The sequence below is a fragment of the Cetorhinus maximus genome, chromosome 9 (assembly GCF_964194155.1).
Source record: "Cetorhinus maximus chromosome 9, sCetMax3.hap1.1, whole genome shotgun sequence".
NCBI classification, from domain to species: domain Eukaryota; kingdom Metazoa; phylum Chordata; class Chondrichthyes; order Lamniformes; family Cetorhinidae; genus Cetorhinus; species Cetorhinus maximus.
The window spans coordinates 135180154-135196590 of NC_135887.1; the positions used below are offsets into that span (position 1 = coordinate 135180154).

Sequence of the window (16437 nt, forward strand, 5' to 3'; positions counted from 1 at the left end):
ACTCATTTTATTGAAACACATGTAGACATAGTCCCAACAATACCAGTGAATTATATATAATTCATGATGTCAAAGACAACGTATCAATTGGGTCTTAATGTAACTGGATAATAGGTGAAATTAAATAGCACATTTACTCCCCATTATCTAACTTTTTATCGGTTTCAATTAATTTTCTGCATTTGTCTTCCTCGTATTAGAAGCTACAACAGTTTATTAGGATAAGACCTCATACAATGCGTGTGTTTGACACAATATTGAATTATTGATTGCCAAATGTCTTTGCTCCTAAAAATAATCTCCTGTGAGCTTCTACTTCCTTTGTGTTCTACCGTTGCAGACATACCAGGTTTCAGCCTGCCAATCTGAGCAGATCCGTGAACATACCTCCTGCATTGTTCCATCCCACTTAGCCCTGTTGATAGAGTCGGTGGTGACATCCGTCCAATAAATGTACTCCCCTTTGGCGTCCCAGTCAAGTGCGACAGCACTGCGCACATCAGACAGTGGAAGGACAACGTCAGACTTCTCCTCGGTGTCAAAGCTGATGCGACGGATGTCCGTCCTTCGAGCAAAAAGCAGGAACTTGTCAAGACCTGATAAGGCCGAAAGGTCTCTTGTCACTTCTAAGTTCGAAAAGTCATATACAACTTCTTCTAAATGTAACATTTTGCAAACAATGGCACAACGATAAACATTGAAACGTGCTACTTCCACTTTCACACTCGCCAGCACCTCCGACTGAGTCAAACGCAACAGAGAACTCCTCCCCCCAACCCCGACCAATACACCTCAACCACACACCCTCGCTGGAGGATTTGTTGCAGCAGTGCATGATTTCCATTCACCACGTTCCCAAATTAAACGCACTGGTTATACCCCACATCTGGACTAGCATCCCCAACTAAAGACGAAATAACAAATGTCACAATGATCCGATTAATGTAGCAATGTGCTTCTCCGTCGTGGAACTTCTCGCATTGTCCTGAGTTTATTCCACGATTGGCAGTTTTATTCAACATGCCGGCAATGAGTGTATTATAGTGAAGCACATTTTAAATGTCCTGTGGGCACAGTGGGTGGCGTCCCTGCCTCTGAGCCAGAAGCTCTGGGTTTTGAGTCCCACCCTAGGACTTGATGGCCAAGGAAGGTGAGTTCATATAGCGACCAAACAGGTTGGGTATCAACCTGCAAATCCTTCCAACACACGCCAATGACAGGTGGGAGAGATTCCTGGTCGGCCATGTGATGGAAAGAATGCTGGAGCCTCTACCATCACTATCTATAGCTCCAGACTACAATGTGCATGTACAGTATGTTACCACAGCAACTCGGACTCCCTGAATGAATTGTAACATACGAGCACCACATCTTGAATGCACTTTTGGTCCTAGGTAAAAATGTGTACTAAACTGATCGGCCCATTTAACTAAACTATTCCTCTTACTTGCTCTTTATTTTGCAGTCTGTTAAATAAATTATAATTGTATCTCATGATAGGTTTTAAAGAACTAGCTAGTAGAGTGCATCTTCTTAAGTGCACAATAGCCAGCTGGTATTACAATCAACAACACATTCCTCTCGCTGGCTATTTAAATATGTTCCTACCTAAAATTAGCACTCTACAAGTGCCAATGAGTAGACAATGTTGTTGAAAAAATAGCCAGCTAGTTTGCTGTACGTTCAGGAACACATGGTCCCTTCTCCGGACATCAAAGCCCCTCATTCACATGCTTGATTGAAGAAGTGGCAGACAGAAAGGTGTAAGTTGTATTTTCATCCCACCCTTTGTGTCAATCATCCCCTTTATAATATCCAGGGAGTCATTGCATTGAACACAGCTGCTACCATGACCAGGATTTAACACAATGTATTCAAGATGTGTCGGGACAGCTTGCAGCCATTGCATTTATCAAGGGCTTCTGTCTGTAGAGCGCAACAGAGTTGGGCAATGAAAGGCCATGAAGACTCACTAAAGGCCACCTTGAAATTTTGCAACATTAATCCCAACGCCCAGGAAGACATAGTAACAATGGCAGTGCATTTCTCAAGTTGGTTTGAATGAATTAGATGTTGCAAAGTTCCGAGATCTGGCTTCTAATCATGTGGCTTTCAACGCAATATTGTGTGGCCATAGGGCTGTGTCCAGGGTCAAGCACTCCTTCCATCAGCGCACCTACAAGAACCAAGACTCACCTGCTGATTTGACGGAGACTCCATGAAATAGCCTTATTTTGCTGTGGGATGTTGCGAGTGTGTGAGAACTGGCTGTTATCCCTTTATTCACCTTTCCTTCACTCATGTATCTACCGATTCTTAAAAGCTGGTTGAATCTGCTTTGGTCAAAACTCGAGTGGTGCATTCAGCAACCGTATAACTCTGTGCCCAAAATAAGTTGACTTTGCTCTCTGAATCTCACACAGTCTATGTCATCTTGTTCGATATGCGTTGACTACTGGATGCAGTCCACTTCTAACTACTCTCTCCTATTTCAAACACCTGTATAAAATCCCACTGTTCTCATGAAAACAGCCCAAAATGTTTGCATCTTTCTTTGTACTTACATTTCCACACACTAGCCAGCATCCTAGTGAATCTGTGCTACACCTTCTTTGTTGTTTCAATATCCTTCATATACTGTTTAACCCGAAACTGCAGAAAGTGCTCTATGTTCTTACATAGATTGAGGCTTTCAAACCTCTTGTATTTGTGAATAATTCATCACACTCTCATACAGGTTGAAAGACGAGTAGGCATCTTAAAATCTGTGGGGTAGCTTCACCAGTGCTATCAACAGCCAACAATTCTGCCAACTTTTACTTACTTGCAGCGCAGTTGTATGCATCAACTTTTTTGAAGCCAGTTGGGCAAGCGCACGTGTAGTTGGTGCCACTGGGCAGACAAAGGTGGCTACATCTCCCGTTGTTGGTCCCACAGCGATTTCTCCCTGCTCAAATAGCAGAAAGCACAACACAATATAAATATCATCAACAAATAAGGGTGTTTCCAAAATGCTTCCTTCTTCCTCAGTTCCCTGTCCGACCCCCAGCACCACAACCTCCACCACGGGCGGGGCGAGGAGGCAGCTCCCAAATCCACCCCGTACTGCCGGCACCAATCTGATCCACACCAGCGTCCAGCCAACTACACCCGCCCCCCGCACCAACCCCCTACCCTCCCAAGTAGTCTGAGTTGCTGTGGCAACATACACTTTTGCATGCATGTTGTAGCTCGGAGCTGCGGGTAGTGATGGAAGAGGCTCCAACGTCCTTTCCATCACATGGCTGACCAGGAATCTCTCCCGCTCTTACCACCTGCCATTGGTGTGTGTTGGAAGGATTTATAAGTAGATACGCAACCTATGTGGCTGTGTTATGAACACACCTTCCTTGGCCATCAAGGCCTGGACTTGTACCCAGAGCTTCAGTCCCAGAGGCACAGACGCTACCCACAGAGTCTCAAAACCTCCACAATGATTTCACATGAACAATAAGGAGGGGTCATAGGACTTGTGGTCACTTGCTGGTTTCAATCAGCAACTATCAGGTCGATCCCTGATAACTCAAGGCTGTCTCTTTTTGTTTTAAAAAATGATAAATTATCCAGTAACTCCAATTATACAACGCATACAATAGATAAAAGGAAATCAGTACTGAAAAAGACAAGTTGTCTGATAATTAAAATTAAACAACTTGGAGCCAGTCATTTCTCTGGCCTCCAGTATATCTCTCAGGCATACCATTATTCTAGTGCAGAAGCTGCAGGCAATTATGACATAAGTGATTTATGTTAGTTTTTAATGCCACACTAAATTTTCCTGGGCCATATGTGTTACTCTGCCAAGACCCTCACCCAAACTGTTAAAAGTTAATTATAAAGCCCTGGCCACATCCCCACATTCAGAACAACAGCAATGGTGATTTTCCTTGCTCTGTATTTGTTTTCATGCCGCTTGTGGGTAATGCTGAGAAAGACACACACACACACGCACACGCACACACACTACACACACACACACTACACACATACTACACAAACACATACTACACACACACACTACACACACACACTACACACAAACACACACACACACATACTACACACACACACTACACACACACATACTACACACACACATATACACATACACATATACAACACACACAGGTATACACACACACACATATACTACACGCACATACATACACACCTACTACACACACACACACACACACATACTACACACACACACATATACTACACACACACACATATACTACACACACACACACACCTACTACACCCACACACACACGCACCTACTACACACACACACATACACACACATACCCATATACAACACACACAGGTATACACACACACACATATATACTACACACACATACGCATACTACACACACACATACTACACACACATATACACACACACATACTACAGACACACACGTATACTACACATATATATACTACACACACACCTACACACACATGCTACACACACACACATACACACACACATATACTACACACACACATACACACACACATACCACACACACACATATACTACACACACACATACTACAAACACACACATATACTATACACACACACATATACTACACACACACATACTACAAACACACACATATACTATACACACACACATATACTACACACACACACACACACACGTACACTACACACACACACGTACACACACACAGCTACCCAAATGGTCACACAACCATCCATACATTCTGCAGTGTTGTGGGCTGCTATGGTCGATGGCCTCTCACTCTGACTGCTGACAACGAATGGATCATCGCAAACACTGTTCCTGTTTCCTGAGCCAAATGCACAGCAAAAGATCAGCAAAATGCTAGAAGCTCAAGCAACGAGACTGTGTAGTTCTGGGGTAATAAATAAACATCTGTAAAACACCGGGGAGCTGGCTTCACCAACTTGTGTAGGTTTATCAGCCCTTTTAGAGTTCAAACTAAAATTTACATTTACAGCATGGCTGCTTTGAAGAAGCCTTGCTATTTAAAAAGGAAAAGATTTCAATGGACCATGATGTTCAAGTGAAACACAATGAATTAACTCAATGAAAATAAAACCAAATAGATGAAGTGCAACGCAAGCGAGCCTCCAGATTCCAATTTTTATTTTGGTCCCTATAATCATAAAAACTGAAGCAATTTAATGAAAATTACAACTTGCTGTATAATTTTTTTTTTTAAAAAATGAACCTGACAATCAATATGTCCAACTGCTAATGTGGGGTCATAAGGGCCAGGATTTTATGGCCCTTCCCACCCGGCAGGATATTACAGTCCCGCCGATCTGAATGGAGATTTAAATGACTCTCCACATCTGCTGTTTTGGGGGGGGGAGGGTGGGGGTGGAGGGGAAGAGACGCCACAGCTGGGCTGTAAAATCCTGGCCATAGATTCTGGTTCTGCTTCAAATATAATTCTGCACAAGCGATTCCAAAAAGAGAAATCAAACCAACTTGGAGGAAAATGAAGTCGGCCATTATCGATGATATCCTGGTCTATGTTCCTGGGCTACGGTGCGTGAAAATAAATGTATTAAATCGAAACAACCCCGTGCAATTTGAAGAAAAATAAATCACTTTGCTTACCCAAGTTGAAACTGGGGAATGCGATTTTTTTCAAATTAAAAAAGAAAGGAAATGAAACCAGCTCCATTATTTTTTTTTAAGTATCTACGGCTTCTATTTGCCTTTAAATTGCAGGAATGAAGATTGAAGCATATGAGGATCGTCCAAGTTTATGTTCTTCTTACCTGCTGGCTGTCTCTGCGGGTGAAGTGTGTGAATATCCATTGGGAAATGGAGCTTATTGCGGATAATCTCCTGGTTTTTCCCAGTAAACTTGTTGGCGCTATTTATGCTTTTGGTGTGCCAGTCTGTCCAGTACAGGCTGTCTTCGAACACCGTGATGGCAAAAGGGTGAGGCAGGCCTGAAACGACAAAAGTTCAACACGTTAAATCGTTGGCCAGGCCCTCGCAACGGCGATTCGCCACACGACGTCCGACGGTTACGGAGCTTCTAAAAAAGGCAACCACAGTCCGGAATTTCGCCAAGTCGGGATGGCTTGGGAGCCCTTTGAACGTGGCGGGTGGGACCGGATTCTGGGATACGCGCTCCCATTCCATTCCAGTTTCTGACAAATTTCGCCGGCACAGGATAAGGACGCAGGTAGCCTGCCCATGGCAGCACGCCCACCCCTGCCAGCTCCAACTCTAACTCCCCCCCACCACCCGCAATATTAGTGGAGTTGGGCACCTTCAGTGAGGGTGATTCAGAGCCTCTCAATGGAGTCGTGACTCATGGTGAAACCCCAATGCCAAATGGGGAACTACAAAAAAAGAAAATTCACCTGTTCATGAAATCCTTCCATTGACCGGCTTTGAAATACAAAAGTAAACATATTTGTTCTTACAGTTTCAATAGTTAGATGCTGCATTGCAAATGAGATGTATTTTTCTGCAATATTTGATTATAGAGCTTTGTCCTGCAAAGGTAAGTTAACTATTACTACATTAGGAAACACCAGCTGTGTTTTCTTCAGTGCTCTTATGTAGTGAAAACTATTTTTATCGACAGGATACCTGGTGTAGCCTAAAGACCAAATGGTTTTTCAGTTTAAATTGACACCATCATTTACGTATCCAGGAGTTTATTATAGTTAAATTTGGCAGAGTTTCAAAAGGCCCTGAACCTCTTATCTCAGCAGGGTTTGTGTTCACATTTTGATTGACAGTTTTAAGAGATTATTAAAGGATTATGTATCTTTGACGTGGTTAGTGAAATAGATGTTTGTTTTTTGCAACAGACTGACCATTTGAAGGGATTTATTTTTATTTGAATAGGTTTGATGAATGAGAGGTTTTTTCAGTCTGAAGTGCGTTTGGGTGAGAACTCTATCAGGTTGTTAGAAGTTTAATTTTTTTCATCTCCATTTCAAAGACATGGCTCCTAAGGTCTGCCCCAAGTGGATACCGGGGAGTGGCTATGGAGGATACATAGGGCCTGGAAGGAGCATGGGCATATGAGGGAGCATGGAAGGGGCATCGGGGTATGAGGGAGGCTTGGGGAATATGAGGGAGCATGGAGAGGGCATGGGAGCATAGTGGGGGAAGGGGCAAGTGGTTTGGGTGGGGGGATGATGGGATGAATGTTTGAGGGCTTGTCATTCATCATTAAAACTGGGCTGATGTCCCAGTAAACAGAGGCATGTGTTTAGTGTGCTGGCCTGGCCATCAGTTGCCTCCTTGGGCCTACCTCCAGAGGCAGTGGGCCCGACTTTATCCAACTCCGGCCTACTCAACACGGAAATATGGCGGGCGGGGATCTTTTTAAAGGAGATGGGTGTGCCAGGTCAGGAAATTTACTTGGCTTGATCTTCCCACCTCCTCCACAAAGACTAAAATATATCATTAATCACAGAGTTCAATGGCCAACTATTCAAACGGGGAAGGAACTTAAAACTACTCCAAATGTGGACACAGCTACAGTGACAGGAACATACCACAGTATCACAGAATATTTACAGTGCAGAAGGAGACCATTTGGCCCATCGAGTCTGTGCTGGCTCTCTGAAAGGGAATTCCACCTAGTCCCACACTCCTGCCTTATCCCCGTAACCTTGCACATTCTCTCTTTCCAGAGAGCAATCCAATTCCCTTTTGAATACTTTGATCGAACCTGCCTCCACCACCCTTTCAGGAAGTATAATCTGTGCTGAAGATCACACTGAATAATGTTCTCTTGAGTCAAGGCTATCCATTGCTTTCCTGTACTGCTATTTTCAGTACCTCCATTGTTTAACTGTTTTGCACTTTAGCCTTTAAGACAATCTCTGGTGTCACAAATGTAAACCACGTGCTTTCTCAACAGAAACATAGAAACGCACAGGGCAGGATCATCTCAGATTTGCATTAAGTGCAGTAGCGAGTGGATGAAACGTCATTTTACCCGCCGGCCGCAATGGCGGCTTTTCACGCCGTATCGTCCCAAACCCACCGCATTAGTTATGCATTCCCGGGAAACACGCCGTTTCCATGGCGAGCGGGCTCTCATTCGCCCGCCACGCCATCACCTCGTCGCTTCATCACGCCGGGCGCCATATTTAAAGTCCAGCCACAAGCCACACATCTCGGTGTTTCCAGCCCACGGCTGCTGCAAAACACACGACCCCGAAAGGCAAAAAAGATCGGTGGAGGAATTCCTGAAATTAAGGTCCTCACGGACTTTGAAAACAGAGCCATCCAGCTGGCCGGTGAGGATCTGGACTGGTCCTGAGCTGACGGTGAGGTCGGCGCTGCTCTACCAAGTGAGGATCCAGCAGTGCAACATCCATCAGACAACCATGCTGTGAGTGATGTGTCCTGTTTCACAGGCCACTGCCAGGCACTAATTATCTCCCCTTGCTTCCTCAGGCACATCTGGGAAACAGCCGACAGAGTCCATGACCCAGGGCCCCCAATCAAGCCCCGAAGAAGAGGAACCTGGAGGCACCCTCCCTCAAGTCCTGTCACAGCGCTCACCCACACCCTCCACCAGTGCAGAGACACACACCTCGGTGGGACCTAGCTTTAGAGCAGCCTCAGGATCACAATCTGGTGAGCACATCGCACTGTCTGATCCACAGCAGGTGGAGGCAGGGACTTCCCAGGTCCCCGGCACTCAGAGGACTGATGGAGGCCAGAAATTTGCAGGGTCCGAGTCAGGTGACGAGCCTCTGGACTCGGTCATGTCACAGTTGCTGGAGCTGCAAAGGCAAGCTAGGGGAGTGTCGGGAAGTGCTGGCCTGCTGAAATTAGAGGAAATAAATGGACACTTACCTGGTGTTGAAAATTGCGTGGCCACTTCTGTTCGCCGGAGCTGCTTGGGGCCTGGATCGGAAGAATCCTCGCAGGCCCCAGCCAAGTCTAGATCCAGTGGATTCAAGGAAGCCACACCCCATTTTTACAGCCCATGCTGCCATAAAGCAGGTAAGTTTAAAGGGCCAGGGAAACGGACAGGCCAGGGGGGGAAGGTCAGTGGACAGGAGTGTCCCAAGGTTGGGTCGGGGGTGGGGTGGGAGGTGTCCCGAGGTCTGGGGGAGCAGGTTAAGTCATTGGACGGGGGTTGGGGGGGTTGTCGGAGGTTGGGGGGGATCCAGAGGTTGGGTAGGAGTGTGTCTGGAGATGGGGGAGGGGGTGTCTGGAGCTTGGGGGTAGGTCAGCGGTTGGGGGGAGTCCAAGGTCGGGAGGGGGCTTCTAAGGTTGGGGGTGTTGAGGTCAGTGAGGGGGGTGAGTTCGGTGGGGGTTGTCTGGGGGGTGGGTGAGGTCAGTGGGGGCGAGGTGGGGCTGTCGGATATTGGTGGGGGAATGGGCGGAGTCCCATAAGAGTTGGGGAGATCAGGGGTTTTACAACAGTTACCCAGAAGTTAAAAGAGGTTTTAATTCTCCTAACTTTCTCTGGGTAACTATTGGTGTAACCCCGGCAAAACCATCAGAAGTTTGCGATTTAAATCAGACTTTCGGATGGTTCCCAGCGCAGTGCAATTATCCCGAGGAAGTTGGTACTTCTGGGCAATTGCCGTGCAAACCCTTACCTGGGAACTGGCCAGGGGGGATTCCCCAGCGCACCCCCCCCCCCAAATCCAAGGCTGGGGAGCTCGGAAGTTACGGGTCAGTGTACTTTGTAGATCTGTGCACAAACCCATCTGTTAATAAATTTGAATTTCGAAAAACATGAAAGGATTTACAGGCCAAATATTGCGTACGGAACTCAAAAGACTAATCCCATAAACGGCTGCCTTAATTTCTCGTGTTAGTTTAAAGGTCACAATAGCAGGAGTGAAACACTAGCCATGAACCCAGCGCACATCATTGTGTTTGTTGAGGGAATCAATCTTACCTCTAACCGTCTCACAGTTTACTTGACGGAATGTAGGTTTGGATGAGAACTATGTTTTCATTTGGGACTCATTGAGAAAATGTAGCTTTTATTTCGGGAATGTATCCTTTGTTAGAAGGTTGTATTTAGACGGCTATTGTCTCTGCAGCATTTCCCTGCTGGTTTTTGGGCTGTGGCATTCATTAATTTTCTTTAAAATAGATGGCTGAAAACAACTGGTGCAGGTGTGCACCTTCTCAAATAAAGGGAGGTAAATGTGTGCAGTCATGGACTTTAACTTCACTGACCATTTTTGCGTGTTTCCACATCAAACGCGATCTGGAAAACATCCAAGTGAGCACGACAAGGAGCAGCTACACAAATACAGCAAGTTACTGTTAACCCGTTAACACAAAGAGCCTCAGAATCGACATCAATTTTTTAAGAATGAAATTTGTAAAATTATCCGTTTATCTGTGCTCATGATGCCGATCAAATTCCACTGCGTTACCTTTTAAAGTTCATCACATAATGGCTCAAATGCTTTAAAAATAAAAATCCCCACGCCCGAGAGCGACAGATTGAATGTGTCTGGATTAACCTGCTTGTTATTGTTTAGGTCCAAAGCAATTTGAAGATGAGTTTTTAGACCGAGGTAGAACTTCGGATTCAAGTTTCGATCATATGAAACTTCAGTGTACAATGCTCCCGAGAGGCAGTCTGTTTAAACTCCTATAGAATGCTGGATATGTCACTATTGTCCACAAAGAAATAGTGCAACAGTCAGGGATGACCTTGGTTCAGGGGATCAGGACGTAGAATCGGTTTGGGCGGAGATGAGGAATAGTAGGGGAAAGAAGTCACTAGTGGGAGTGGTCTTTAGGCCCCCCCCCACCAATGTCGGGCAAAGTATACGAGAAGAAATATTGGGTACTTGTGATAAAGGGACAGCACTAATCATGGGTGATTTTAATCTACATATAAATTGGAAAATCAGACTGGCAGTAGTAGCCTGGATGAGGAGTTCATAAAATGTTTTCGAGATAGTTTCTTAGAGCAGCATGTTCTGGAACCAGCCAGAGAGCAGGTCATAATAGACTTGATATTATGTAATGCAACAGGATTAATTAATGACCTCAGAGTAAAGGCACCCCTAGGTAGCAGTGACCACAATATGATTGAATTTTACATGAAATTTGAAAGAGAGAGGAGTGGGTCTAAGACTAGTATTTTAAACTTAAATGAGGACAACTATATGGGCACAAGAGCGGAGCTAGCTGAAGTAAACTGGGATACTAGGCTAGAGGATAGATCAATAAAGGAGCAGCGGGAGACATTTAAGAGGATATTTCAGAATGTTTAGAATAAGTATATTCCTACTTTTAAAGAAAAATTCGAAGGGGATGACCCACCACCCATGGTTAACTAAAGAAGTTAAAGAAAGCATCAAACTTAAGGAAAAAGCATATTTTTAAAATTTATTCGTTCACGGGATGTGGGCGTTGCTGGCTAGGCCAACATTTATTGACCATCCCTAATTTCCCTTAACTGTGCAAAGTTGAGTGGCAGGCCAGATGATTGGTCAGAAAATAACGGACAGCAGGAGAAAGAAATTAGAGTATGAGAGTAAGCTAGCCGGAAGTATAAAAACAGACAGCAAGCATTTCTTCAGGTATTTAAAAAGGAAAAGAGTAAGTAAAGGAAGTAAGAATGGGGAGTTAACAGTAGATAATAAGGAAATGGCGGATGAAATGAACAAATATTTTGCTTCTGTCTTCACTATAGAGGATACAAAAAACATTCCAGTTAGAACTGTAAATCAAGGAGTAGAAGGGAGAGGGGAACTTGGTGAAATTACAATCACTAGGGAAGCAGTACTGAGCAAACTGATAAGAGCTGTGGGCTGATAAGTCTCTGGGTCCTGATGAACTTCATCCTAGGGTCTTGAAAGAGGTGGCTAATGAGGTAGTAGGTGCACTGGTGTTAATTTCCCAAAATTCGCTAGATTCTAGAAAGGTTCTAACAGACTGGAAAGTGGAAAATATAACCCTTCTATTCAAGAAAGGAGGGAGGCAGAAAACAGGAAACTACAGGCCAGTTAGCTTGACGTCTGTTGTGGAGAAGGTGCAAGAATCGATCATTAAGAAGGTTATAGTTGGGCACTTAGAAAAATTCAAGGTAATTGGGAACAGCCAGCATGGTTTTGTGAAAGGGAAATCATGTTTAACCAATTTATTGAGGTTCTTTGAAGGATAAAGGTGAGCCTGTAGATGTACTGTACTTGGATTTCCAGAAGGCATTTGATAAGGTGCCACATCAAAGGTTATTGCGGAAAATAAAAGCTCATGGTGTGGGGGGTAACATATCAGCATGGATAGAGGATTGGCTGGCTGGCAGAAAACAGAGAGTATGCATAAATGGGTCTTTTTCTGATTGGCAGGATGTGACAAGTGGAGTCCCACAGGGTTCTGTGCTGGGGCCTCAACTTACTACAATTTATATCAATGACTTAGATGAGGGGAGCGAAGGCATGGTAGCTAAATTTGCAGATGACACAAAGATAGGTAGGAAGACATGTTGTGAAGAGGACATAAGGAAGCTGCAGACGGATATAGATAGGTTGAGTGAGTGGGCAAAAATCTGGCAGATGGATTATAATGTGGGAAAATGTGAAGTTGTTCACTTTGGCAGGAAGAATAAAAAAGCAAAGTATTACTTAAATGGAGAACAACTGAAGAATTCTGAGGTGCAGAGGGATCTAGGTGTTCTAGTACATAAGTCACAAAAAGTTAGTATGCAGTTGCTGCAAGTAATTAAGAAGGCTAATGGAATGCTATCCTTTATTATGAGAGGAATTGAACATAAAAGTAAGTATGTTATGCTTCAGTTATACAGGGCATTGGTGAGACCACATCTCAAATACTGTGTGCAGTTTTGGTCTCCTTATTTAAGGAAGGATGTAAATGTATTAGAGGCGGTTCAGAGGGGGTTTACTAGATTGATACCTGGAATGAGCAGGTTGTCTTATGAGGATAGGTTGGACAAGCTGGGCTTGTTTCTCTTGGAGTTTAGAAGAGTGAGGGGTGACTTGATTGAAGTATATAAGATCCTGAACGGTACTGACAAGATGTACATGGAAAGGATGTTTCCTCTTGTGGGTGAGTCCAGAACTAGAAGGCACTGTTTTAAAATTAGGGGTTGCCCTTTTAGGATAGAGATGAGGAGAATTTCTTTCTTTGAGGGTTGTGCGATTTTGGAGTCAGAAGGCAGAGTCATTGAATATCTTTAAGGCAGAGGTAGATACATTCTTGCTTGGCAAGGGAATCAAAGGTTATCAGAGATAGATGGGAATGTAGAATTAGAAATACAAACAGATCGGCCATGATATTATTGAATGGCAGAGCAAGCTCAAGGGGCCGAATGGCCTACTTCTCCCCCTATTTCTTATGTTCAGAAGAAAACTGAATGCATACCATTAAACTTTCAGAGTCACTGGATGGGTACATATATAGTATACATTATCTCCACTGAAATTGTTTGGTAAACCATTGCAAAGACAATTTAAAAATAACTTTGTTTAAATGCCCCAAATGTCTAATTCTCTTTCTATTGCAGCCTGTCATACAAGGTAGTAGGAAAATGGCTGGAGTTCCATCAATGTGCAAAAATCTGACATTTCTTAATTTACATGTGAAGGATTCGAAACACAGGTTTGTGAATTGATCTGAATTGAGCAAACATGGCCCTGGATTTTCACACCTCCGCCCTTGTCAGAACAGACGTTGGGGGCCGGGGTGGGGGGAGATTGAAAAATGGCAGTTAGGAGCCAATTAAGGGATTCCCGCCACCATTCCGGTTGTGTGGGATTTTTGTGGCCCCAGAATAAGAATGTGGATAGCAAGCCTGCACACAGCAATCCCAGCCTTGCCTATTCAATTGAGGGGTGGGCATTTTAGAGAACCCACTATTTCCATGGAGTCGCGCCCATTTCATTAGGAGACTTCGATCGCGGAACCTCAGAGGAGTCGTGAACCATAGGGGAAGCCTGTAGTGGAGTCAAGAACAACTGCAGCCATCTGTTGGACTGCTTCAGAGGTGGAACAGATAGCCGATGTCAACCAAAGAAGTCCGCCATCTGTTGAGACAGATGGCCACCTGTTCAGCCTGCTTCACATGTTTCAGTGTATTTAGCTCTGGAGCCTTTGTTTATACTGCTGTGAGATGGAATCCCATTTATGAATGCTTGGCTGAGCTCCAAACACCACAAATGGATTCTGCTCTGTAGGGGTTGCTTATACAGCTGTCAATGGGACAGAGCTTTGTTTGACTGGCAGTTTTGTGAACTGTTCAGAGCATCATGTTTCTTTGAAGTGGCTTTTGAATGAATGCTTGTTTATCTTGACAGCTTCATGAGCATTTCAAAGGCTTCTCAGTGTTATCAGCAGGCTCATGAGTTCTGTCCAAAGTGGATAGTGGGTGAGTGAGTATGAAAGATACATGAGGGGAAAGGAGGATGCATGGGGGCTGTGAGGAGGCATGGGAAGGATCCAAAATCTTCCCAGTAGGGGACATGGGAGGTGAGGGATGAGGGCTCAGGTGCCTAACAGTCATTTACATAGACGAGGTCCCAGTGAACAGAGGACGATTTCAAACCTGCCCGCCTAGCATCTGCCCATCTCCATTCCTCCCTCAGCCCCGACTCCAACCTACCCCCACCATCTTACAATGCAAATACCACAGACAGGTATTGCCGAGCAGGCAGCGGGGTTACAAGGCCGGGAAATAGACCGACTCACGGTTCCTGCTGCCTGGGTGAATATCGGGGAGATGGTTTGCTTCTAATCTCACGAGGGCATCCTCAACACTGGCTGGCTTCAATTTGGATATCACAGTGGCTTTCTTTAGAAATACTGGATTAACAAGATCTGACTGAAACCAGTTTAACCTAAAAAATGCAATACAGCAGAATGTTCAAAACGACTAAAACCACAGAATATGGTCTCATTTGTCTTCTGAATCAATTAGATTTAATAATCATATTGCCCTTAAATTTTATTGCAGTGCTAAAATGCTGATGGATAGAATAATCTGCAGATACTGGTAATTGACTATTAGTCAGTGTTAATGATTGAATACAAATGATGAAAGGTTGGGCCATGAGACCTCTCTCAGGGTCATTTTATACAATATCGTTGATGAAAGGTGACCTACTTAAGCATGATCAGTAAGCTTAAAATTAATTATTTAAACTGCACTGCACAATGTAAGCTGGATATTTTGCCCTTAATAAGGATTGTCATGGAGCAGACTGGCATGAAATTTTGCCACGTTGGCTGATGGGCCAGCTTGCCAACACCATCCAACCGGCTGTGCCATTTTCCTGGAGGCAGGTTGGCAGGATTACCCACCCATAAGTGGCACAGGTCATCAATTAAGGATCTTTAAAGGCCTTTTAAGGCCTGTTCTCAGAAAGGGACAATTTTTGGGACTCCCCCACCCCCCGCCACTAGGGAGTCGAGGACGAGGCCAGCTGCCTGGAGATGACCTCCCAGCAGCAGACTGGCAGGGCCAGCACACCAGGCAGAGGGCCCTCCCCACCTGTCTGGCTCCAACTGCAACTGCAATCATACAGGTGCCCTCTTCACCTCAGCTGCTAAGAGCATTTTATTTTTTATTATTCTTTTCATGGGATGCGGGCATCGCTGGTAAGACCAGCATGTTACCCATATCGAATGTGTCTTGAGAAGGTGGTGGTGAGCTGCTTTCTTGAACCACTGCAGTCCATGTGGTGTAGGTACACCCACAGTGCTGTAAAGAAGGGAGTTCCAGAATTTTGGCCCAGCAACAGTGAAGGGACAGCGATGTCGTTCCAAGTCAGGATGGTGTGTGACTTGGAAGGGAACTTGCAGCTGGTGGTGTTCCCATGTGTCTGCTGCCCTTGTCCGGTCACAGGTTTGTAAGGTGCTGTTGAAGGAGCCTTGGAAAGTTGCCGCAGTGCACCGTGTAGATAGTACACACTGCTGCCACTGTGTGTCAATGATGGAGGGAGTGAATGTTTAAGGCAGTGGATGGGATGCTGATCAAGCGGGCTGCTTTGTCCTGGATGGTCTCAAGTTCCTTCAGTATTGTTGGAGCTGCACTGCTAAGGACTTGATTTTTCATACAGGTTTCTCATAAGAAACAGTGAGCTTTATTTATAGGGCTTCAGCAGCAGTTACATGCTTGAATCAAGATCAACAACTAGACAAAAACTCCACCCCTAAGCTTCCCCACGCTTAGGGCTGATTCGTTCACACTGTCATATGATACTACACAGTACAATAAGTCTTAAAGCTACAGTTACTACATTCCTTAAAACTACAGTCACTACATTCCTTAAAACTACAGTCACTACATTCCTTAAAGCTACAGTTACTACATTCCTTAAAACTACAGTCACTACATTCCTTAAAACTACAGTCACTACATTCCTTAAAGCTACAGTTACTACATTCCTTAAAAC

The 16437-nt window shown here is 44.6% G+C and overlaps 1 protein-coding gene across 2 annotated transcripts in view; it reads right to left on the minus strand.

The window, feature by feature from the left end:
* lrp4 (low density lipoprotein receptor-related protein 4) overlaps nt 1–16437 on the minus strand; it is a 415707-nt gene that overhangs the window by 61804 nt on the left and 337466 nt on the right. Inside the window, exons 15-17 of one of the 2 annotated variants that reach the window (XM_078549559.1) lie at nt 5833–6009; nt 2825–2947; nt 388–596 (exon numbers count right to left, since the gene is read on the minus strand). In XM_078549559.1, the coding sequence (XP_078405685.1) occupies nt 388–596; nt 2825–2947; nt 5833–6009 (509 nt within the window). Of the gene's footprint in view, nt 1–387; nt 597–2824; nt 2951–5832; nt 6010–16437 lie in introns of both variants that reach the window. The other variant, XM_078549558.1, reaches the window with a different exon arrangement.